The 25,231-nt window shown below is 42.8% G+C and overlaps 1 protein-coding gene across 8 annotated transcripts in view; it reads left to right on the top strand.

Moving 5' to 3' along the window:
- Positions 1 to 25,231, top strand: part of DOCK6 (dedicator of cytokinesis 6) — a 2,991,519-nt gene that overhangs the window by 2,921,023 nt on the left and 45,265 nt on the right. For all 8 annotated transcript variants that reach the window (XM_044084603.1, XM_044084600.1, XM_044084599.1 and 5 more), the window contains 2 exons: positions 476 to 582; positions 11,196 to 11,363. In XM_044084603.1, coding sequence (XP_043940538.1) covers positions 476 to 582; positions 11,196 to 11,363 — 275 coding nt within the window. The remainder of the gene's footprint in view (positions 1 to 475; positions 583 to 11,195; positions 11,364 to 25,231) is intronic.

Raw genomic sequence — 25,231 nt, 5'->3', positions numbered from 1 at the left:
GTGTTAGGGTTATTCCTACTTAAATTACAAGGGCTAAAAGTGTCATGGGAATACAGGGCTAGACTTTTAAAGAGCCTCACAGATTGATAGCCTAGTAAGTATCTATGAGATAAAAGAGAGATGGCCTAAATGGACTAAAAGCTATGATTAAACAAAAATTCATACAAAAAATGTGTGAGTAATACCAGATATGAAAAAAACTTTTATTGACAAAGCTCCAGTAGGTGCTTTTGATGCTAAACAAGAATCTGAGGGTTTTTTCTTTTAAGCATAAGGTAAAACTGCTTATTGGAGTTTTGACAATAAAATGTTTTCTTTTCATATCTGGCATTGCCCAGCTGTTTTTTTTTTTTAATTTGAATGTATGTGATTTTACAAGTGTGTATGTACTGTTGCACTTGTTTATGTATTTTCTCATATACATGCTGCAGTGTTTAACAGTATGTTTAATGTGCATTTCTGTGCGTTTTCCCAGGGTCCTTTGGAAGTCGCTCAGGTATTTTTGGCAGATATTCCTGATGATCCTAAGCTATTCCGACACCACAACAAGCTACGACTTTGTTTCAAGGATTTCACTAAAAGGTAAATTTATTTATTTTATTTATTTTACAAATTCTTTTAATGTCTTCATCATCTTCTGTGATAATTTAAGATGTCTTTCTATTCAGTGTTGCAGTATTCTTTACATGTGAAAGTCCTTCTCCCAATGACCCAATGTCCGGCCAGTAGGCAACAGCTTTTAGCTACTGCAAGTATGTGGGATGTCGCACGTATGTGCTGACAATGTCAGTCATAAAAGGACATCCACATGTACAATTCTCAGAACTGTAATGCCCCAAAAGGAACACCAGAACCAAGGAGCAGTAAAAAAACATCCAAGGAAAGAAACAAGATGTAGGGAGGAAGGTGGGAGGGACAGAATACTGCAACATAAAAGAGAAGGGCATCCATGGTTATGGTAAGACTTTACACAACTCTTCTATGTCCTTCTATTCAGTGTTGCAGTATTCTTTACATGTGGGAGAATACCAAAGCTTAGTAGGAACCCGGGTGGAGGAAGGAGCAGAGGAACTTTGAACTGAAGAGTTTTCAACAAAGCCATGGAGAATGGCACTAGCAAACACTGCTCTTGATCTAGAAGTGGTGTCCAACTTGTAATGTTAACAAAAGTGTGCACAGAAGACCATGTAGCAGCCACCAGAATAGAATTTGTTTCCAGGCCTTTAAAGAATGCCCCTGAGGAAGCCACAGAGCTGGTTGAATGAGCCCTAACAGCGCAGCAAGAGACATAGCATGGAAATCGCAACAAAACAAGAATGCCTTGGAGATCCAAGAAGAAATTGTCTGTTTAGAGACAGGGAAACCCAGAGCCCTGAGATGGAAAGAAGCAAACAGCTGATCAGATTTCCTGATAGCCTAAGTCTTATCTAAGTAGAATTGAAGTTGTCTATGTACATCCAAGGTATGTAAGATCCATTCACTAGAGCATTGAGGAGAAGGGAAGAAAGTAGGCAGTTGAATAGACTGAGACACCTCATTCACCATCTTAGGTGTAAAAGAAGGATTGTTATGCAATAAAACCCTATCCTTGTGGAAAACCAAGAAAGGAGAGGAAGCCATCAAAGCCTGAATCTCCAAAATTCTCTTGGCAGATGTCAAGGCTAACAGAAGCACTGTTTTCCAAGTACAAAACTGTAAAGAAGCTGAAGCTGCAGGTTCAAAAGGAGCCACAGTAAGCTTCTCTAAATCATAGTTCAAATCCCAAGGAGGTGGGACTGGTTTCCTGGGAGGTTTAATATGTAGGACACCTTTAAGAAAAAATTTTACTTCCAATCTGGACGCTAAAGGTGGAGATAATGGCAGGCATGCAGAAATAGCTGACAAGTTTACTTTCACTTACGAGTAAGCCAAGCCACTGTTAAGTAACTCACAAGTAAGAAAGAACCACCGATACATCCACTGAAAGTGGATCCAGATTTCTTGAAAGACACCAGATGGAAAACCTCTTCCATTTGGATAAGTAAGATTTTCTCGTATTGGTTTTTCTGGCTTCTTGCAGAGCCCTAAGCACGTCCTGCGAAAAAAGGTGCCTGAAAGAAATCAAAAGTTAATCACCCACAGGGTCAGTTGTAAGGTTGACAAATGTGGATGAAGCAGGGATCCCTTGTCTTGTGTGAGCAGGTCCATTCTTTGAGGTAACTTGTGATGATTGCCCTTGGTTAAATGTAGAAGAAGAGGGAACCAATACTGCCTTGGCCAAAAGGGAGTCACCAGCAAGATTTTTAGTTTGTCCTGCTGAAATTTCAGCAGAACATTCTGAATGAGAGGGAAGGGGGGGAATGCTTAAAGAAACATCCCCTTCCATGAGAAAGATAGGGCATCCACCTTCCAAGGCAGAGGATGTGGGTGTCTGAGACCAAATAAAGGAAGTTGTTTGTTCATAGGGAGGCAAACAGATTGAGAAGAGGGGTACCCCCACCGCTGGACCAAGTCCAGAAACACATCACTATGAAGCATCCATTCATGGGATTGAGTCATGGACTAGCTTAAGGTGTCTGCCATAATGTTTTGAGTAGATGGAATGTAAACCATTAGAGTCACCTTGTACTGAACTGTCAATTCCCATGCTGTGAGAGCTAACCTGCAAAGGTAAGACTGTGCCCCCCCCCCACTTGTTTATATATCAGATAACTGTGGTGTTGTCTGTAAACACTTTTAGAGGGCCTGGTTGAAAGAGAGGATGAAAGGCCTATAAAGCCAGAATCAGAGCCCTTATTTCCTTGATGTTGATATGCTCTTTCCTTTGAGAAGGAGACCAAAGGCCCCGAACCTTCTTGGAAACAAATGTTGCCCCCCAACCTGTGTCTGAGGCATCTGTGTACAGGTGTTAAGATGGCTGGGGCAGAAGAGGAGGAAGGCCAGGATTCAGAGTTAACTGTTGAATCCACCAAAGAAGCTCTGTTTTTAGACAGGCGAGGAGAGAAATCACAAACTCTAGAGGGGTGAGCATGCTGTGTCCAAATTGACTTTAGGAACCACTGAAATTTTCTCATGTGGAGTTTTGCAAAGAGCAGCATGAGAACAGTGGAAGCCATGAACCCAAGAAGTCTTAGGAAGTCCCTAGCTGTAACGAAGGGAAGACATAGAAGGGTCTCCAGAAAGGAAATGAGGAACTGAACCTTGTCTTTAGAAAGAAAAAAAAGTCATAAGGTCTGTCCTGAACCTGCACCCTAGGAAGATGTGGTCCTGTGAATGGGTCAGAAAAGATTTTTTGAGATTTATGATGAACCCTAGATTTTGAAGGAGATGAATGGCCACCTGCAGGTTTTGAGTCAGCTGTTCTGACAGAGGAGCCAGGAAAAGAAGATTGTCCAGCTATGGATATACCTGGGTACCCTTGACTCTCAAGAAGGCAATCACAGGGGCCAAGCAAATTGTGAATACCCATGGGGCAGTAGAAGGTCCAAAAGGAAAGGCAGAGAATGGAAAGTGCAAAGAACTCACAGAGAAATGTAAAAATGTCCTGTACAGAGGATAGATGGGGATGTGTAAGCATCTTTGATATCTAGAGAGGCCATGTAAGACTGAGGGGAAATCAGAGGAAACTGAGTCTGTAAAGGCAGCGTGCAGAAAGATGGCACTTCTAGAAAAGTGCTTAAGTGGGAAAGATCTATGATTGGTCTAAATGGACCATCTTTTCTGGGAACCAAAAACATCGTTGAGTAAAACCCTCTGCCTCTCAGATCCATTGGCACATGTTGAATTGTGCCTTGAGAAAGTAGCTGTGTTAGAACCTCTGGAAACAAATTCAGTTGACTTGAAGGGGGCTGTAGAATTCCCATGAAAGGAGGGAGAAGTTTTCCAGTCATGAAGGTATCTCTTTTGGATAATAGACAGAACCCAGGAACCCTGAGGGATTCTTACCCAAGCTGGAAAAGAGAGAGAGAGATAGAGAGATAGAGGAGTAAGACTTGGAAGAAGCTGCTGATAGTCACAGAGAGCTGGGCCTGGCTTGAAAGAGCTGCTGTGTGGAAAGAGCCGAAGCAGTAGATTTAGATTGTGGAGGTCTAACAGTTTTTTTAGGTCTGGAAGCAGAAGTTGAGGAAGTAGATGTGCGAACTGGTCTCCTAACAAAAGATGTCTTGGTAGGAAAATTCCTATGGAGAAACAAACAGATGCTTCAAATCTTGAACTTCCTTTCCATTCTCTTGTAGAGACTTAAATAAGTCTGCAGCTGCAGAACCAAAAAGAACTGACCTATCCAAAGGAGTATCTAACAATTTTGCTTTAATGTCAGCTGACAATGTTGAAGCCTCAACCAGGAGTGTCTTCCAAGTACAGAACCAGATGCAGTAGCTCTGGATGATGCCTCAACAGCATCCTAGCTGCACTTAATAGAATGTCTAGCTATTTGTGAAGAAGCTGTCAAAGCAGACAAAGCCTGAGTTTGAATTTCAGAGTCTGGTAGTTGACCAAGCACTTGCGAGGCCTGAGAAAGTAAAGCCAAGGAATACCTAGACATATGAGTTTGGTAATTCATTGTTCTGATCGCTAAAGTGGAGGAAGTATAAACTTTATTACCAAGTCTGTCCAGAATTTTGCCCTCCTTATCAGATGGAAGAAGTTTAGAAGAAGGAGACAACCTTGAAAACCTGTCAGAAGCTATGGAACCAACAGCTGGATCAGCTGAAGGACACTTATACAGAAATTTGCAATCATCAGGCAGCTTGTAGAATTTGTCTGGCCTCTTGAGGGTAGGAGCCTGAGAGTCAGGGGTCTTAGAAAAAGAAGTGAAAGTATCCAGGAAAGCTGGCAGGACTAGAGGCACAGCAGAAGGTGAAGGAACTTCAATTTGCAGAAGGTCCTAATGCCTTTTTTGCTCTTCTGAAATCTCTGAACAGTCCCATTTGAAAAATTCCCTCATTTTGCTAATAGTCTCACCAAAACAAATCTCTTATACTGAGGAATCCCCCCATTAGATTCCTCCTCTACCAATGCATATTCTAGAGGAGATGTAATTTGTGTATAATATGCTAAGGAATCCTCATCAGAGGATGAGTCTTCACCATCATCTTCATCATCAGAGAGAACCTGTTCCCCGACTCTTTGAACAAGAGAAGATGTAATAGAAGGAACATGATAGTAGAGGAAGGCTTCATAGCCATCAGAGCCTTAATTAAACCCTGAGAGTAAGCATCCCAGTCAGACTGTGGAGAGGAAGGGGCCTGAGAGTCTCTAATCTTTTGTTTTTTATTAACATGCATTTCTGCATGAGGAGAAGTAGAAGAACCCGACATAGACCTAACATCTGGAATCAACTCTGGAATCTTATCCCTAGTAGGAGTGGAAGGAACGTCTCTACAGCACTCAAGCACAGTGAGTTGCAGTTCCCCTTCTCTGCCCGAAACAGACATCTGCACTGCCTCTGAGGATGTGCATAGATTGGATTCTTTAGCGACTTCCAATGAGGTACCCACCTTGGAATCATACCTGACCTCCGAACGCAACACCGGATCTTCACTGACCTAGGCTTGCTAACCTTCCCTTTCGAAATCAGCTCAGCTGAAGGACCCCCTGGAACCCTCCAGAACTTCCTTAGCCAGATGTTTAAGATGTTGATTCTCTAAGTAGACATTTAAAGCCAAAAGTCAGCTATGCAAAGTTTTAGGAACAAAGGCCTGACAAATGGAACAGGAACGGTAGTCGTGACTGGGGCCTAGGCAGAAAAGACAAAGGTTGTGGCTATCTTTATGTGGTATCTGCCTTCCACACCTACACTTGCCCTTCCTAGATGACATGAACTAATTACAAAAGACAGTAAGTAGCAATGAAGTAAATCCCCAATGGGGCACTTATCTGAAGGCTGGTAGCAACCAATGGAATCAGACAGCAGATCGATGTACGAATCAAGCATTCCTAACTGTGGCAGAAAAGTTCTGAGGATTGTACATGCAGACATCCTTTTATGGCTTACGTCCCACATACTTGCAGTAGCTAAAAGCTGTTGTATACTGGCCAGATGTCAGGTCATTGGGCAGAGGACTTCCACGTGTAAAGTATACTGCAACACAGAAGAGAAGGACATCTATGGTTATGGTAATATTTTACACGACTATTCATTGTCATTTCATATTTGTGTTTAGAAAATAGTTTTTTCTTCTGACATTTCAAAAGAAGGTCGATCTAGTTTGATATGATTGCCAAATGGCTAACACTGAGTAGTAGCTTGGACTGAAGGGCAAAATAATTAATGGTTATTGTCTCTGTGGTAAGCACACTCCATGCTGGTTTCACCGTAAGATCTTTTTGTACAATTGAAACAGAAGAAACATGACCTGCTGTGATCTTTATTTGGCATTGTTGAGCTACATGATGTGTTCTGTTTCCTGTCTCTGATGTGTGGGATTCAGATTGGTGGAGAATCTCACTAACCTCATCAGTTAATATGAATAAGTTTTTGGGTAACCAAAGTAGTAAATGAGGTTGATGTGGCTGGTGGGGCTTTTGCTATGGGTACATTTCCTGATCCCCACTGTACTGCGATCTCCAAGCAGAATGTCGACCTCACAGCAGTGAATGCACACTATCATTCGCTGTTGTGGAGTCATTCATTTTTGGTTCGTCCTTCTGTGAACTGGAAAATACTATTTTAACCATCCCAGTTCACGTGAATGCCGTCCAAAATTTTGATAGTAAACTGTATAATGCACCATCTCAAATAAGAGATCTTGTTGTGGAACACCAGTCCAGTTATTTGTGCTTTCATAAAGTCATAATTTCATGGGTACTTACTAGGCTGTTGGTCTGTGAGGAACTTTTGAAGCCTAGCCATACATTCCCATTAAGGTTTTAGCCCTTATGTTTTAAGCATGAAGAGCTCAGAGATGAGCAGAGCATTTGCATGCTTCCCCTATCCATGAGAAACAAGGGTGCTAAACCAGGGATGAATTTGTGGTTACCCATCCATTTGTTCAGATGCATTTGAATAGTATAAAAGATGTATTTTCTTTATGTGGAGAGGAAGGCAATTCCAAAGAAGTGATATTGTCTGTGATACTTATCTATCCTTGCAAAGGAGATCTGGACCTCTTGAGTGGATGTTTATGCCCCCAATGGACTTGTGAATGTGAAGTTGGATTGACAGAGCAGGAGATGTTGACACTGTGTTTGTGAGGCAGACATTAACCCTTAGTAGTCAGTACAACACCAAGCAGAGGAACAAGTCTTTAAGATTATCTGCATAGTTATGATTTGGGCCCATGATTTTCTTAGTTAGAAAATGTGGGCGTTCCAAGTTTTGTCAAATGTTTGACACAACTGGGGGATTAATACAGTCCATTTCCACCAGTTTCTGTGGAATGACAGAGCACCTCCGATATCGTCTGATTCTGCAAATTTTTTTAAAACATTTATTCTTGAGAAGTCTCTTTTTTTCTGTCAGTCTTTCCATCATTTCAGTCTCTGACTCGTGCAGTTTTATCAATTTATCTGAATGATTACTCATTACTTTTTTTCCAGCCTTTTATCATTTGACTTTGTATACCTCTCCAACATCCCACTCGTTTTGAACACCAGTGGGTGTAAGTAATTTTTCATTCCAGTTTTCTGGATGCTGTTTTCTGCATTAAGGTTACTAATTTGACTGCTTGCTGCTGCTCAGCCACTAGGTTCAGCCCAACAAGGCTTTCAGATGAGGCGCATAGTTGTGATGTAGGCCCTCCATTTATATATCTGTCTATATAAATATAGATAGATAAAATGCACCAGTTCATGTAACGGATCTTGTTGTGGAACACAAGTCCAGTTAGTATTTGTGCTTTTTCTTCTCCTTTTCTGGATGACTTTGCATTACTCTCTTCAAAATTTTTCTTTGCTGACATCCAGGCAATGTGTTTGCTAGCTTGTATTTTTTTTCCAAACGTTGTAATGTTTACTTTTTTGCTTTATAGATTTGTGATAGGCTAGATGCTCTTGCGTCCAGTTTCCGTTTATGTACTCAAATTAACATACCCCATATGGTTAAAGATTGGCCCTACTCATCCCATGGTCAATAATTATATATTACCCCTAACAGGAATAACAAGGATCATACCATAGATAATTTGAGGGGACCTATGCATGGGATAAATCATTTAGCACCTGCCTTCCTGGTCATTACCAACATGGGAAATCAATGCTCCATACCTATGGTCACCCCCTTGTTAGGCAGGTCTGACCATAAGCTAATCACCCTTAACATCCACATCCCACCCCCACCCCCCAGTAAAGAAACCACCATAAAAAACTTCTCCAAAGCCAACTTCATGCTACTCAAGTCAGAAGTGACAAACTTCATGACACCCATGCAGACAGGAACTGAAAGTTCAACTGCTGAATCCTGCACTAAGGCACTGTACGAGCACATCCACTCATGCATGAATCGTGCCATCCCAAATAGAACCAAAATGCTCTCATCCAAAAAAAGGAAGCCAATCTGGTGGTCCCCTGCCATAAACAAACTTTACAACAAAAGGAAGAAACTTTTGCAGAAAAGAGGAAAATCCCAGGATGCAAAAAACTCCTTTACTAGCCTCAGTAAGAAACTGAGATGCCTCATAAAATCCTCCAAAGCTAGTTACGAAAATAAAATTGCCAAAGATTCCAAAGACAACCACAAAGCATTCTATAACTATGTCAAGAATCTAAATGGCAATGCTCAGATCTGCTCTGAGCTAAAACAGAATGGCATTAAATATACTGATCCGAAGGATATTGCCAATATCCTGGCAGATCGATTCAGTGCCAACTTCACCCCCTCTCACCCCCTAAATGCCCCATCTCAATACCGGAAGATTGCCAAATTCCAGTAATAACGGCCACACAGGTACAAAACGCACTCTCTAAAGCCAAGAATACAGCATCCATGGGACCAGATGACATCCCGGGCTGTGTACTACATGAACTACAATATGAACTGGCACCTCACCTAAGTGTCATGTTTAATGATAGCCTCACCTCAGGTTTCGTGCCCACTGAGTGGCGCAGAGCTACAGTTATCCCAATCCACAAGGGGGGATCCACCTTGGATCTCGGAAACTACCATCCCATCAGTCTGACAAGCCTTATCTGCAAGGCCATGGAGCGTATTATCATGGAACTTATAAACAAAGACATTGGCAACCTGCAAACACTGGACCCCACCCAGTTTGGGTTTGTGAAGGGCTGATCTTGTCTCCTGAACCTGATTGACTTCTTTGAATCAGTCTTCAGAGCCATGGACAAGGGTAAGGTGGTCCACACAGCCTATCTAGACCTTGCCAAGGCCTTTGACACCATCCCCCACTCTGGAATCATAGATAAACTTACTAAGTTGGGCATTAATCCCTATGTCACCCAACGGGTTGCTAAATGGCTTACTGATAGAACCCACACTGTACTTCTCTGAAGTACAGGTCAACACTAAGGGACGCTGGCTAACAAAGTTTGCAGATGACTGCAAACTGGGAGCCATTATTGAATCCCCAAATGATGTGGATACTCTACAAAAGGGCCTTACAGAAACAGATGTTTGGTGCCAGAGCCATGGGCTCAAGCTCAATGCCAAGAAATGTATTGTTATCCCCTTTGTGAAAAAACATGTATCCATGAATTACCATATAGGTGGCAGTACACTAAACACAGAAAGTGTGATAAGAGACTTAGGGACACAGGTGGACAGTGGTCTCACCTTCGATAACCACATTGCCACAACAGTCAGGAAATCCTTCTATGTGGCACACCTCATCGCGAAGGGCTTTTCATCCAGAAAAAAGGAGGTCATTGTCCCACTGTACTCATCCCTCATTAGACCCATTATAGAATACAAGCCCCATTTGGTATGTACCTCTCAAGACATCTGCAACAACTGGAAAGGCCTCAGAAATGCCTCACTAAAAGTATCACAGGCCTAAAGCAGATGCCCTAAGCTGACCGCCTTAAAAAACTCCAGCTATACTCTGTCGCATATCGTCTACTCAGAGGCGATCTCTGCTTAACATACAAGGCCATGTCAAACCCAGAGCTGTTGGACATGCTACACTTAAAGAAATCCCAATCCCTCAGAGCTACACGCTCCAGGGATCTAAACCTTGTCATCACAATAAACAAAACATGCTGGAGGGATAGGTTCCTGACCCAGAGACTCCCCAGACTCTGGAATAGATTGCCCATACATGTCAAGCAGAGTGCCTGTTTGGATCTCTTCAAGAGGAACCTTGACGATTGGATGGGAGAAAGGAAATTCACCCCAGGGATCACGTCAGTCGCCCTGCTAGACAGGGGTCCAGGAAAGTAAATAATGTGGGAAGAAATAGCCAGGGAATTGTTATGGCTAGGCTTGTATAGGCCCTAGGGCTGATAGCCTAGTACCAACCTATGAACCTATTAGTAGTACAGGGGTAAATGTTCTATTTCCCATCCATAGATGTAAGTTGTGCTTGAATATGGACAGGGATGGACTTTGTTTAATGTGGATGGAGAGTCTGTTCCTGAGCAGTGGTATCTGCTGCGACATATACCTGTCCTTCCAAAGTGCTTTGTTGATGTTGCAGAAGAGGTTTCGATCCGTAGAGTGACTATTTCTGATGCCATTTGACTTGCTGATGTGCATTACATCCATCAGTAGTGGGTCGGAGGATGCCTTGTATGCCAGAGACAGATAACTTCTTAGCAGTCTGTAGGATACCGAGTATAGTGACAGGGGTTTGTGTCAGTACACATAGGACATGTTGTTTCGACCTTGTGCCCTGTTAGTAAGGTATCTCTGTGGGTGTTCCAGTTTTTGCTTTTGTCTGGAAAGATGCATGCCATAGGGGGCATTATACTCAATGATTAACCTAATGAATGCTGAGTAAAGGAGGACAGTGACATCCCTAGATGTCAATTTTTTATCATTTTTTAAGTTTTTACACTGGTAAGACTGTAATCAGTGAGCTGTTTAGTCTGTCATCATTGTGAAAGTCATATTTTGTCTTTTTTTAATCAAAATACTTTAGTGATTACAAAAATAAACACTCAAAAGAATTATTAAATTAAATGGGCGTTCTAATGATGTTGTGGGTTTGTATTATCTGGGAGCATAGTACACTAGTGATGCCAAATCATTCTTGTTCTTTTATGGGCCAGTTACAAGTACTTCCTTTTAAGTAAATCATTTATACTAAGTATTTGTTTTTTAGGTGTGAGGATGCATTAAGGAAGAATAAAACACTGATTGGACCAGATCAGAAAGAGTACCACCGTGAACTGGAAAAGAACTACCATCGGTTGAAGGAGGCACTAAGTCCATTAATTAATAGAAAAATCCCCCAGCTTTACAAAGCATTGATTCCTCATACTAGCCAGAGGTAAGTAGCCTTTGTAACACTCTAGTAATGTCTGACTTTGGATTAAATGATCATGCACTCTGTCTTTCATCTTGTCTTACAGACTTGTAGCTGAGGCAATTGATACCTTGGTCACACTCTCTGCTGATGCCTCTGAGGCAAGGAGAAAAAGACTTTCACAATGCTCCACACCAGAAGTATATCCCTCATTGGTGAGATCTGATCATAAACTAATCTCACTGGAAATCCACATCCCGCCCCCACTCCAAACAAAAAAGACCATAGTGAAGAACTTCTCTAAAGCAAACTTCACACTACTCAAGACTGGTGTAGTATCCTTCAAGGCCCCTGAGCCAGAGGAAACCACAACCCAAGCTGCGGAAGCCCTTACAAATGCCTTCTATGAACACCTCCAGGACTGCATGGATCAGGCAATCCCAAATAAAACCAAGACTCTTTCCACAAAGGGCAAACGTCCAGTCTGGTGGACCCCAGCCATTAACAAACTTTACAATAAGAGGAGAAAGCTATTACATGATAGGACAAAATCCATAAAAGGGAAGTCACGCCTGATCATTATTAGTAAAAAATACGAGCACTCATAAAATCAACTAAGGCCAATTTTGAGAGAAAAATTGCCATGGATTCAAAGGACAATCATAAGGCCTTTTTCAGCTATGTTAGGAACCTGGGTGGAAACTCCCAGATATGCTCAGAATTAGTCCAAAATGATACAAAAATCACTGAACCCACAGACATTGCCAACATACTGGCAGACAGGTTCAGTGCAAGCTTCACCCCTCTCCCCTAAAGGAGAGATAACTATCCCAGCCGAGTGTAGCCTCCCGGACATCTCAAATGCGCAGGTGAAAGCTGCTCTCTCTAAAGCTAAAAACACAGCATCAATGGGACCGGATGGTGTCCCCGGCTGTGTGCTACACGAGCTAAATGAGGAATTAACCCCGCACATAAGGCAGCTGTTTAATCTCAGCCTTACCACGGGATACGTGCCCAAGGAGTGGCGTACGGCAACTGTGGTCCCACTCCACAAAGGCGGCGCCTCTACGGACCCTGGTAATTACAACCCCATAAGCTTAACAAGTCTAGTCTGCAAAGCTATGGAGAGGATCATAATGGAGCTCATAAACAAAGATATAGGGGACTTGCAGACATTGGACCCGACCCAGTTTGGCTTTGTCAAGGGAAGATCATGCCTTTTGAACTTGGTCGACTTCTTCGGAACAGTCACCAAGGCCATTGATGAGCGAAAGGCAGTCCATACAGCCTACCTTGACCTTGCAAAGGCTTTCGACACAATACCCCACTCGGGTATTATAGAAAAACTTACCAGCTTAAATGTAAACCCATATGTCACAAGATGGGTTGCAAACTGGCTTAAGGACAGAACCCACAGGGTTAGAGTTGCTGGCACTGTGTCAGACTCCAAGCCGGTCACAAGTGGTGTCCCACAGGGCTCGGTCCTTGGCCCCCTATTGTTTGGCATCTACTTCTCAGAAGTACAGGCCAGCATGGGAGGACTTTGGCTGACAAAGTTTGCAGACGACTGCAAACTGGGCGCCATAGTGGAAAGTGCATCGGACACGGATATCCTTCAGAAGGGACTCACGGAAACAGATAGCTGGTGCCAGAGCCATGGCCTGAAGTTAAACGCCAAAAATGTATAGTCATACCCTTCGGGAAAAACAAGGTAACCCCAAGCTACCATATAGGTGGCAATCCACTAAGCACAGAAGAGGTTATCAGGGACCTGGGGACCCAGGTTGACAGTGGCCTTTCTTTTGACACTCACATTGCTAAAGTGGTTAGAAAGACCTTCTACATTGCCCACCTGATCATGAAGGGATTCACATCCAGATCTAGTGAGGTCATTGTTCCCCTGTACTCTTCACTTATCAGACCATTGATCGAGTACAATGCCCCATTCAGGATGTATCTCACCAGACATCTGCAGCAATTGGAGAGACCCCAAAAGTTCCTCACCAAAAGGATAAAGGGACTCCAAAATCTGTCATATGCTGCCAGATTGAAGAAACTCCATCTCTATTCAGTCGCATACCGTCTGCTCAGAGGTGACATGTGCCTGACATACAAGGCCATGTCCAACCCGGAATTAATGGACATGCTCCACCTCAAAAAATCCAAATCCACCAAAACCACTAGAGCAAGCGACTTAAACCTTAGCACGGATATAAATAGGACGTGCTGGAGGGATAGATTTATCACTCAGAGACTCCCTATGCTGTGGAATAAAATCCCGGTCCATGTGAGGCAGAGCACCTCGCTGACTCTGTTCAAGAGAAATCTAGACCTGTGGATGGGAGATCGTAGGTTTACCCCGGGAATCATCTCTGTGTCACTGCTGGACAGAGGCACAACAAACTAATGGGCACAGTATTTTTTCATGTAAGGGGTGGCGTAAGCCACAGAAATTTGGGCTAGGCTTATAAATGCCTTAGGGCAGATAGCCTAGTATAAACCTATGAACCTATGAACAGTTAGTTGGGGGTGGGGGGGTCTTAAAGTAGAGCTTATGTTTGTACATAGTGTTGCTTTCCTGTCTCTAATGCAAACTGTAACAAAGAGCTATTCTAGTTCTTTGCCGTAGTTATTAATAATATGCGGGTGCGGGCACACACACACACTATGCTGGCAGTTATTTTGTCTTTTAAATGATTACCAGCACTTGTGCAGTTGCACCACTGACTTGCAGGGACTGATCAGAAGGTTTTGCCAGTCATGCCCCTACCAGCTTGCACCTGGGGCAGCTGCTCATTTTGTCTCACCATAGCTACAACTTATTGTTTCATATTATCATCTGGATATTGTTCACTGTTGGCATCAGTTTAACCCATACTTGATGAGATACACCTTCACATAACTTGTCTCCAGCTCCTCATGTGCATAATTTGCAAAACTGGAGTTATTCCATATGTTCATTGGTACACTTTTAAAATGTAAGTAACAATATGCTACAGTAATGGAAGCAACAATGCAATAAAAGTTGTATCTTGGGTTGAACAGAGCAACGTATGCTAAATTTGTGTGTACAAGATTATTGAATTTACCATCAAAGAATGTCAGACCAATTGCATAAAAGTGTCAGTGTGCTATTGGCATTGCTGTCTCTAGTGCTTTGCAAGATGTAGGAACTGAAGTAAAAAACTAAATCTTATTATTTTGAAGTTAAACTAGTAAGTTTACTTTCAAGAATGTGTATATAAATGATGTAAGATATTTGACAAAACTGAAGTAATGTATCAATCAATGCAATCAACTGGACGTATAAGTGAATTTAAGTAAATCTTTGTCTGCACTTTTTTCAAATAATACACCATTTAAATTGATTTATTTGTGTTGCATTGAATACTATATAGCGGGAAGTTGTGGCTCTGTTTTTTCAGTTAATGCTTGTTAGAATTTAGTGCTTGTTAGAATTCGTGCATAGCCAGTGATAAGTGGGGGTAGTTTCACTTCATTGATATTCGGTTTCTGCCTTATACAAGTGGTACATTTTGGATTATTTTCTGCTTAAAGCCTGAGTTTTGGCCGGCTAAGACTTACCTGCAATCAACTGGACGTATAAGTGAATTTAAGTAAATCTTTATCTGCACTTTTTTCAAATAATACAGCATTTAAATTGATTTATTTGTGTTGCACTGAATACTATCTAGCTGGAAGTTGTGGCTCTGTTTTTTCAGTTAGTTCCCCACCCACCCTCCCTGTTTTTGTTTTGATGTTAATCTTGGTGGCTTTAGAACTGCCTGCCCCTCTTGTAAATTTGCATTTGGATAGTCCTCCTTGGCCGGTCTCATTTGCTCACTCAAAAAAATGCACTTTATTCATCTGCTTTTACTGTATTTGTGTTTCTTCCTAATTTATTACTTTATTTTTCTTTTGCGTCATCTTAAAACTACTCAGTTGTATTTATTACTGCTTGGTGTAACTATCATTCTAAACCTTTTGGTTTAAGCACTTGGGCTTCAGACCAGTTGTTTTACATTAAGAAGGTTTGTGGTCTGCGCTGTTGAGGCAGGGCAGGTAGCTTACATCCTTCTATGTTGGGAACTGCTGATTGAAGGCTCAGTGTCTGTTATTCTAAAAGTGCATTAGTTCTGGTTTTAGCACTTGGGCTTCAGGCCAGTTATTTTACATTACGAAGGTATGTGGTCTGCACTCTTGTGGGAGGAGAGGCTGGACTCTGCCCTTCGGAGCTGGGAATTTCTGGTTAAAGGCTTATAGTGCCTGCATATTTTAACTGTTTCTTACTGAAATTGGTGCACCTTGTTTTGCTGTAGCATAGACTATATCCAGGCCTGCTGAATCTAGCTTTGTTTGTATAACTTGAGCAGTAATCCAGCCTTCTTAAAAGTATTCAATTGTATTTATTACTGCTTGGTAGTAACCTGATTAAAGTGTAGCTATCATTCTAAGCCTTTTGGTTTAAGCACTTGGGCTTCAGACCAGTTGTTTTACATTAAGATGGTTTGTGGTCTGCACTGTTGTGGCAGGACAGGTAGCTTACATCCTTCTAAGTTGGGAACTGCTGATTGAAGGCTCAGTGTCTGTTATTCTAAAAGTGTATTAGTTCTGGTTTAAGTACTTGGGCTTCAGGCCAGTCATTTTACATTAAGAAGGTTTGTGGTCTGCACTCTTGTGGGAGGAGAGGCTGGACTCTGCCCTTCTGAGCTGGGAATTTGTGGTTAGAGGCTTTATAGTGCCTGCACATTTGAACGGTTTCTTACTGAAATTGGTGTGCCTTGTTTGCTGTCGCATGAACTTAGTTCAGGCCTGCTGAATCTAGCTTTGTTTGTATAACTTGAGCACTAATCCAGGTCTTCTTTTTTGGAGAAGGTTCCACTGCACCCCAGTGGCAGGAGTGTGCAGTTAGAACTTATCTGATTGAAGACTACAGGAACAGTGCTCAGTTTTGAGATTTTTTTTACTGGTTAATTGAGTAATTTGTTTAAAAGCCTTTTCTGATTGCTTGTAGTCATCTAAAGCTGTTTTAAGTGCATTTTTTACTGTTTGTAGTCGTTTAAAGCTGTTTTAAGTGTATTTTGTACTGTTTTTGCCTTATCTTTTAAAAAAAAATTTTTTTTCTAGTTTCCCACCTTTCTAAGCTAGTATAGTACAGTTTTCAGGCTAGTGCTGAATTCAGGGCTGTGTTACAAGTTTCTGAGTTGCCCATAGCTTACTTGGATAGAAGGAGGTTTCTTTGTTCACCTGTGAGAGAGGGAGCTTTGAGCAGCCATCTGTCCCTGGAGGAGTGGTACAAGCCCAGAAGTTGGTAGTTTATAGGCCATTTTGGTCTAATTTCTATCTCTTTCATTTCCCTGCTGTAAAAACTGCATTTGCATGGTTTTGTACGTCCAGGCAGTGCCGGTTAGCTAGGGCTAAATTATTCCTGGCTCCACCAAGTCTCCTCTTGGTTTTTCCCTTGAAAGTAGTCTTAACTCTCAGCCTAAGCACTTAAAAAGCATCCTACAGTCCAGCACTTGCTCAGACCTAATAGCAAGCACTAATATACCCCAACACTTGATTGCCCAGCAGGGCAAGGCTCATTATTCACTCCTCACCAACCAAGCGACTAAGCAGATCACCCTACTTTTCAGGCAAGACCAATGGGCAATTTCAGGTATACTCTCCTGTCCAGCTGGTGAACCTGGGTATCCTGAGGCAACGTTACAACTGCCTCATGTACACAGACACCCCTCTTCTCCTACCACAAAACATTAACATATGTGAGAGATGCAATTATATAGCTAAATTGGAGGCTAAGCTCTCTCCACCCAAGACTGGAACAGGCAGTCATGAGGAGAAGGTTAACACTTGCATCACACCTCCAGCCTCACATAGACATACTAAACCAGCACTGGCAAAAAAAATACACATAAATGCATGAAATCATACTCAGAGGCTCTAAATAAAAACCTGCAAAAGCATCAGAGACCTCCAAAGTAGACACCCAAAAAACCTGCACCTCCCGTCACAAACCAGACAACACATAAAACACAAAATCAGTGTGCCGCACTATCACAGCCCTTAAGGTGAAAAAACATACCTAACACACTAGTAATAGCCGACTCTATAGTCAGGCACACTGACGTCCCACTCACTAGGCTGGACAAGGAGAAGGTTACTGTTAGCTGCCTGTTGGGAGCCAGAATCCGACACATAACACAAGCACTCAGGTCACTCCAGAACAAGTACAAATATGTCTCTGTCATTGTTCATGTTGGTGTGAATGACCTGAGACGTACCTCCCTGGACTACATGAAAAGAGAAATGGAAGAGCTCTCTGATCACATAGCCCAGGCCGGTATGACGAGTAGCATCCTGCCCACACCAAGAATGATACCGCAGTATAAAGAAAAAATTATCAATTTCAAAAATTGACTAAGCTTCTGGTGTCATTCAAAGGGGATCCAGTGTCTGTCAGCCTGGAACGACATGCTTGACAAGCCTCGTTGCTTCGCAAGAGACAGCTTGCACCTGTCACCCTTAGGCTTTTGAATACTGGCCAAGGCTCTTGCTACCCCCATAGTGCCTTTTTAAGGCAAGGCTCAAAAGTCAAACCCACCTCCATAAACAGCACAAATAAAAAAATGAGGGTTATTCTACTCAATGCCAGGAGTTTAAATCTCAAAATGCACACGCTCGAAGCACTCCTCAGTATGGAGAATGCCAACATCTGTGCAGTAACTGAAACCTGGTTCAAGGCTCCACAGAGCACCCCAGCACTACTGGGCTACAACTCATACCACACATTTCGGCCACAGAACATGGACCGAAACACAAAAGGAAGGGGTGTGTCCATATTCATCAAGGATACCTACACCTCCAGGTTAGTGGCGCAGCATGATACCTCTGAGATCATCCATGTGCAACTAACATCGGGCAAATCTGCAATGCAAATTGTGGCCTGCTACAGATCATCTTGCATGACCCAGGACCACCACTCCGCCTTTCTGGAGACACTGGAAAACATGAAGGCCCTACCGAACACCCTGATATTGGGAGATTTAAATTACCCTACCAGTAACTGGGAAAACTATTCAAGTACAAACTCCCAGCTCCAGTGCTTCCTGGAATTTATCAACTCAAATGCCCCGGATCAGCTGGTAAACTCCCCTACCAGAGGTGAAAACGTATTGGACATGGTCATCACCAACATGGGCAACAGGTGTTCCGCACTGGAGGTCAACCCATCACTGGTTAGATCAGACCATAAACTAATCACTCTGGGTGCCCACACCACACCACCTTCCCCAACCAAGGAAACCACAGTGAAAAACTTTTCTGTAGCAAACTTCACCTTACTTAAGACAGAGGTTGGAAGTTTCACAGTCCCCACGCTAAAGAATAACAGTGTCCAAGATGCAGGAACCTTTACAAATGCACTCTATGAGCACCTACAAGGATGCATGGATCGTGCCATCCTTAGCAAAACCAAGACTCACTCCCCTAAGAGAAGGAAACCAGTCTGGTGGACCCCTGCCATAAACAGGCTATCCAATAGAAGAAGGAAACTAGTTCAGAAAAAAAGCAAATCCCAAGAAGGAAAGACATCCCTGATCAGTATCAGTAAGAAACTGAGGTCCTTCATAAAATCTTCCAAGGCTAACTTTGAAAGAAAAATAGCCAAGGATTCGAAAGATAACCACAAAGCACTCTTTAGCTATGTCAAGAATCTAAGTGGCAACTCACAGATATACTGTGAGCTAGTGCAAAATAGCACAAAATATACTGAACCTACTGATATTGCCAACATTCTGGCAGATAGATTCAGTGCAAACTTCACCCCCCTCTCATCCTCAAAAGGGCCCACAACAATACCGGAAAAGTGTAGTGTCCCAGAAATCACAGACGCACAGGTGAAAACAGCCCTTTCAAAAGCCAGAAACACAGTGTCAGTGGGCCAGATGGTGTCCCAGGCTGCGTCTTGCACGAACTACAGAACGAACTAACCCCCCCACCTAAACACACACTGTTCAACTGCAGCCTCTCCACAGGCTACATGCCCATAGAATGGTGCATAGTAATGGTTATTCCACTCCACAAAGGAGGGGCCACAACTGACCCTGGTAACTATCGCCCCATAAGCTAGCCTGGTCTGCAAGGCTATGGAGCGCATCATCATGGAACCCATTAACAAAGACATTGGGAACCTCCAAACACTTGACCCGACCCAGTTCGACTTTGTTAAGAGCAGATCATGCCTACTAAACCTGGTTGACTTCTTCGAGACAGTCACCAAGGCCATAGATGAGGGGAAGGTGGTTCACACAGCCTACCTTGACCTCGACAAGGCTTTTGACACCATTCCCCACTCGGGAATTATAGAAAACCTCACCAGCCTGAACATAAACCCCTACGTCACGAGATGGGTCACCAACTGGCTTACAGACAGATCTCACACGGTAAGAATAAGCGGGCTCCAGGTCCGACCCTAAACCAGTCACAAGTGGTGTCCCACAAGGTTCGGTCCTGTGACCCCTACTGTTTGGCATATACTTCTCAGAAGTACAGGCAAACACAGGAGGACTATGGCTAACCAAGTTCATCGATGACTGCAAACTGGGAGCCATAATTGACTCTCCGGTTGACACGGACATTCTCCATAAGGGCCTTACTGAGACGGACACTTGGTGTCAAAGTCATGGTCTCAAGCTAAATGCCAAAAAATGCATAGTCATCCCATTTGGGAAAAACAAAACACCCATGAATTACCACATAGGTGGCAGCCCCCTTAATACAGAAGAGGTAAAAAGAGATCTGGGGACCCAGGTAGATAGTAATCTCTCCTTTGACAATCATATTGCCAAAGTAGTTAGAAAATCCTATGTAGCCCATCTAATTACTAAAGGGTTCACATCTAGACATAAAGAGGTTATAGTGCCCCTCTACTCATCACTCATCAGACCCATCATAGAGTACAATGGCCCATTTAAGATGTACCTCACAAGACACTTCCAACAGCTGGAACGACCACACAAGTACCTCATCAAGGGGATGACTGGCTTCAAACATATGTCCTATACAGCCTGACTGGAAACACTCCAGCTGTACTCAGTGGCATATTGCTTACTCAGAGGTGATCTCTGCCTGACTTACAAAGCCATGTCCAACTCAGAATTGATGGACATGCTCCACCTAAAGAAATCCAAATCACTGCGAGCCCCTCGCTCTAGTGATCTGAACCCTGCCACAACAATAAATAGAACATTCTGGAGGGATAGATTCCTGTCACAGAGAATCCCCATGCTTTGGAACAAAATTCCTAACTACATTAGGCAGAGTCCCTCACTAACACTGTTCAAGAGAAACCTTGACTAGTGGATGGGTAACAGAAAATAGACCCCTGGGATCACTTCATTGGCTCTTTTTGACAGAGGCTCAGTTAATTAATCAATGGGGCGGCGAAAGCTGACACACTCTGGCTAGGCTTATAAATGCCCTCGGTCAGATAGCCTAGTACCTACCTATGAACCTATCTGCAGAACTAAATAAATATATTTGATTTTAAGTGTATTCATGTTCAGAATCAAACTGTGTTTCGGCTTTTCCCCGTTAGGGGTCGCCACAGCGCAACTCTGGTCCGCTAATGATTGGCAGTGAATTTTTACCATGTCGAGTTGCCAGCCCAGTGCCCCAACCTTCAAAGAAGGCACACCCACACATGCTTGCACCTACCTGCATGTCTTTAAATCCATGTTCAGAACTAAGAAGCGTAATTCTCAGTAGAAGCATAACTCGGATGCACTTTTCTGGTATTCTATTGGTAGAAAGAAATATATCAAAAAACTAGAAGCATTAGACTCAAAAAATTGATTTATTCCTCACTGCAAAGGGATTAGCAAAGATGTCTGGAAAGGTATAGCATGTTGTATTATTACATGTTTGCTGGGAAATGCATCACAAAGGGGTTTAACACTTTTAGTTTCTTGAAGGGGAGAGAACCAAAATAGCATTACTTGGGGAAAGAAGTATTTTCATTCCAGAAAGAATTGTTTTTTTTTCTGTGTGGTAGACATTAGACGCATTAGGGCAAGTGGCAGTGATTATGTTGCAAGCTTCTAGCAGATGAGCGCTTATAGCTTTTGGCTTATGTGACTTGTGAGATTTCTGGAATGGTGAAAAGAATTTGCAAGGCAATTGCAAAGGCTGCATGTGTTCAGCGGGTTACTAGAGCAGTCTCATCCGAAGGACAATTTTGTGATTTTATGCAACAAGTGAGGGGATGCCACACTGGTGCAGAAATTTGTGCTGCTGCATCATAACACGAGGGATGCATTCCGTGCAGAGTCTGCATGTTCTTTCTTTATCAGTGTGGGTTTTCACTAGTGTCTTTAGTTTCTTTCCATATCCCCAAGAGCACTTGTAATTCTGTGCCAGTCTAGAGCTTGATCATATTATATTGTAGTCTGTGTTTGGCATTTGGGCAAGTTATTGATGTAATTCATTCTGTGTAATGGTGAGAACATGCTTTACTGCTGACTGTAAGTTATGTTGGATAGGGAAAAGTACCAGCGTATTTTGTCACCCTCTATATGCCAAAACTGGGCCCTGGTAGCCTTGCCAGTCCTTTTAATTGCTGATGTTTTTTGTGTTTCATTCTTGCAGTTATCACACTGGGGTTATCTGCCTGAAGGTAGCCCTCAGTCTGCCTGAATACCAGAGTCTTGGGATTTCTGCGTCGGATGCTGTCACCTCTTCCATGACGTCAGGTCATCAGGGGTATAAAACATGTAGCTGATGCCATTACATCACCTTTTCTTGCCACGTGGGAGCCTGAAGCAGAAGCAGTTCACAAGTGCCGGTCAGCCGCTACCTGAAATTTTCATTTTTTGAGTTTCAAACCTGGAGTCTTCTAAAGCTAAGTACCCTGTTGGGGATCCTTTTTTCTTGCTCTAACCGATGTCAGAAAAAAATTAACAATTGTCTTGCCTGTGAAAACCAAATACATCACAGAGATTTTCATTCTTACTGCATCACCCCTTTAGGCCCAGACCGCAACGTTCCTCGCTGTTGGTTTTGTGCCTTGTTTAACTATTCGTCGTCGGGTTATCTTTGTCACTAAATTCTTTCCCTCTCGTTCTCCATATTCCGAAATGACTTTGATAAGCCATCCAACTGCCGATCTTCTGAAAAAACTTAAGGATAAAGACAGAGACAGACCGCATAGGTCCAAAACTGCCGACGACACTTCTGTTAAGCTAGTCGCCAGTCTGCCAGTACTCAGTGAGGCACTTTCGCTGTCCCTGATACCCTCTTCTACAGATTCGCAGGCCTCTGCTGAGACCCATTAGGAGTCCGGTATGCCGCAAGATGCTTCTTCGACTATGGAACCTGCGGATGTCTCTACCTTGGATGGGTCCAGAGCCGCTGTGCAGGCACTGGCTTCTGAGAGTGTATTCTGACCTTCCGATGTTTGTGTTAAACCAACAACTTTGTTTTTGACTAAAACTGCAGAGTTTCTCAGGCCCAGAGTTCGCACTAGGCCTAGAAAACCGATGACCCAAGCACATTCTCAAGCTCCCATGCCACAGAAACAAATGCTTAGAATGGCTGAAGACCTTATAACTTTAATTAGGGGAAGCCAGCCTTTGCCCACTAAAAGACAAAGAATTGATTTTCCTTCTGATTCTACTGACCATGAGTCCGATGACTCTGATCCCTCTGATCCCTCTGATTACTAGGATATACCCTTATCTACCTATGAGGATTCAGATGCAGAAAATTCCATTCCCTCTGCCTCCCCTCCAGAGGACTTTTTTTTGGTGAAACCTTGCATATCTTAAGAGAGCATTTCCGCAGTCCAAAAAGAGACTCAGATAATTTTTAGATTTGACTCAGCACAGGCCTCTAGCTATACCCCCTGTCCTGGATATTGTAGATGATGTCTTCATGGAATCCAGTCTTACTCCTGATACTTTACCACCAGCTCCTAGAAAGCCTGACAGGTACTACAGAGTACCTGACTCTCATAAATTTCTCTTTACAAATTCCACTGCGGATCCAGAGACCATTTCCTGGGGACCTAAAGGCATTAAGGCTACTACAGCCAAAACCCTACCCCTTCGGACAGGGATTCCAGAGCTTTAGACAGATGGGGTAAGAAGGTATATAGCTCTACAACTCTTGCCATCAGAGCTTTGAATTGCCAGTTCCACATGTTGAAGTACCAGCAGCATATTATGGCACTAATTAAACAAAAAATGTTGCTTCTAGACTGTACAGAAAATAAAGATTTACAAGAGTTAATGCATTCTGCAAAACAAGTTAGTAAACATACTTTGCAGTGTGGTTTTGATGCCTTAGAAGCATCTTGCAGGGCTGCTGTCACGGGGTCTGTACTGAGAAGGCATGCTTGGCTGAAGGAACAGATCTTGCCAGACCATGTCAAAGCAAAATTACTAGATGTTCCATTAAACAAGGAACGTTTATTTGGCACAAAAGCAGAAGTTCTTAAAAAGATGGAAGAAAAAGCTAAATCTATGCAAACTGTTAAAGATTTCTTACAGGTGCAGCCACCTAGATTCAGTAGGCATTGGCCTTCTTAAAACTGGTCCTTTCCAGTCCCTCCCAGGCCTTCCCAGTTCAAACCCAGGGGCAACAGACCACCAAGACTACAGTCTCAGGGTATGCAGAGATCTAAACAATGGAGTGCTCCCACCTCAAAAACAGGAAGCGGTAAGCCACCCCCTTATGGAAAAAGTTCACAATGAGTTGTGTATCATCCTTCCCAGCCATGCCCAAGTACTTGCACCCCTAGGAGGAAAACTCACCCTGCATGTAAAAAACTGGATGGCCATTACCCAAGACCGATGGGTCCTAAACATTGTATCCCAGGGATACAAATTCTACTTCCACTCACTGCCAAACCCAAGCAGGTTGCCAGACCTTCCTCCAAACCAGTGGGCAGAGGCTCAAAAGCAAGTACTTTCTCTTCTCAGTATCAGGGCTATTCAACCTGTTCCAATACAGCAAAGGGGACAGGATTTCTACTCCAGACTGTTCCCGGTGCCCAGAAAAGAAAACTCTTGGCCCCCTATCCTGGATCTGTCGATTCTCAACACATTCCTGGTGGTCCCAAAATTCACAATGATTACACTGCAACAGCTTCTTCGTATGCTAGCCAAGGGCACCTGGCTAGTCACCCTAGACTTAAAAGAAACTTATCTGCACACCCCCATAAGGGAATCTTGCAGGAAATATCTACATTTCAGGGCAGGCTCTATGCTCTTCTATGTATAATGATGGAAACAAAATATACACTTAAATTTCAACTGATTTAAAATGGTATTTAAAACCAATTTGTAGAATAAAATAAAATAAAATATAATTATGCATGTAAACAATGTGGCAATTTTCTAAGTTCCAGTGCACTTTTAATTGAACAGTAATATACAGTGATTAACTAGAAATATATGGACTGAAAATCTTCCACACAGAGATGTTTCTGACACTGTCTTGTTTTTGGACTCACTACACTTTAGTGGGTTGTTTTGAGACTTCGGGGATACCATGGAGATTGCTTGTTTTTCATTATTCTTGCTTGCAAACTAGTCTCCCACCTTATCAGGATCTCAAGTCAGTGAAACTATTTAGCCAAGAAATTTAGTAAATAAATAATGTTAAAAATTTTAGAGCTATGGTTGCAGTCCTCATACTGTACAGCGGCACCTGTAAAGGCATAAAGTACAGTTGTGTACACGTACCATAAATATAGATGTTCAAATGTTTTCACTGTTGCAGTTATCACACTTGGGTTATCTGCCAGCAGGTAGCCCTCAGTCGGCCCGAATACCGGAGTCTTGGGATTTCTGCATCGGATGCTGTCACCTCTTCCATGGCATCAGGTTGTC

Source organism: Protopterus annectens, chromosome 9.part0, assembly GCF_019279795.1.
Source record: "Protopterus annectens isolate FY-2018-M chromosome 9.part0, PAN1.0, whole genome shotgun sequence".
In the NCBI taxonomy this organism is placed as follows: Eukaryota; Metazoa; Chordata; order Ceratodontiformes; family Protopteridae; genus Protopterus; species Protopterus annectens.
Note: the sequence above shows the minus strand (reverse complement) of the source record. Positions and strands in the feature narration are given on the sequence as shown.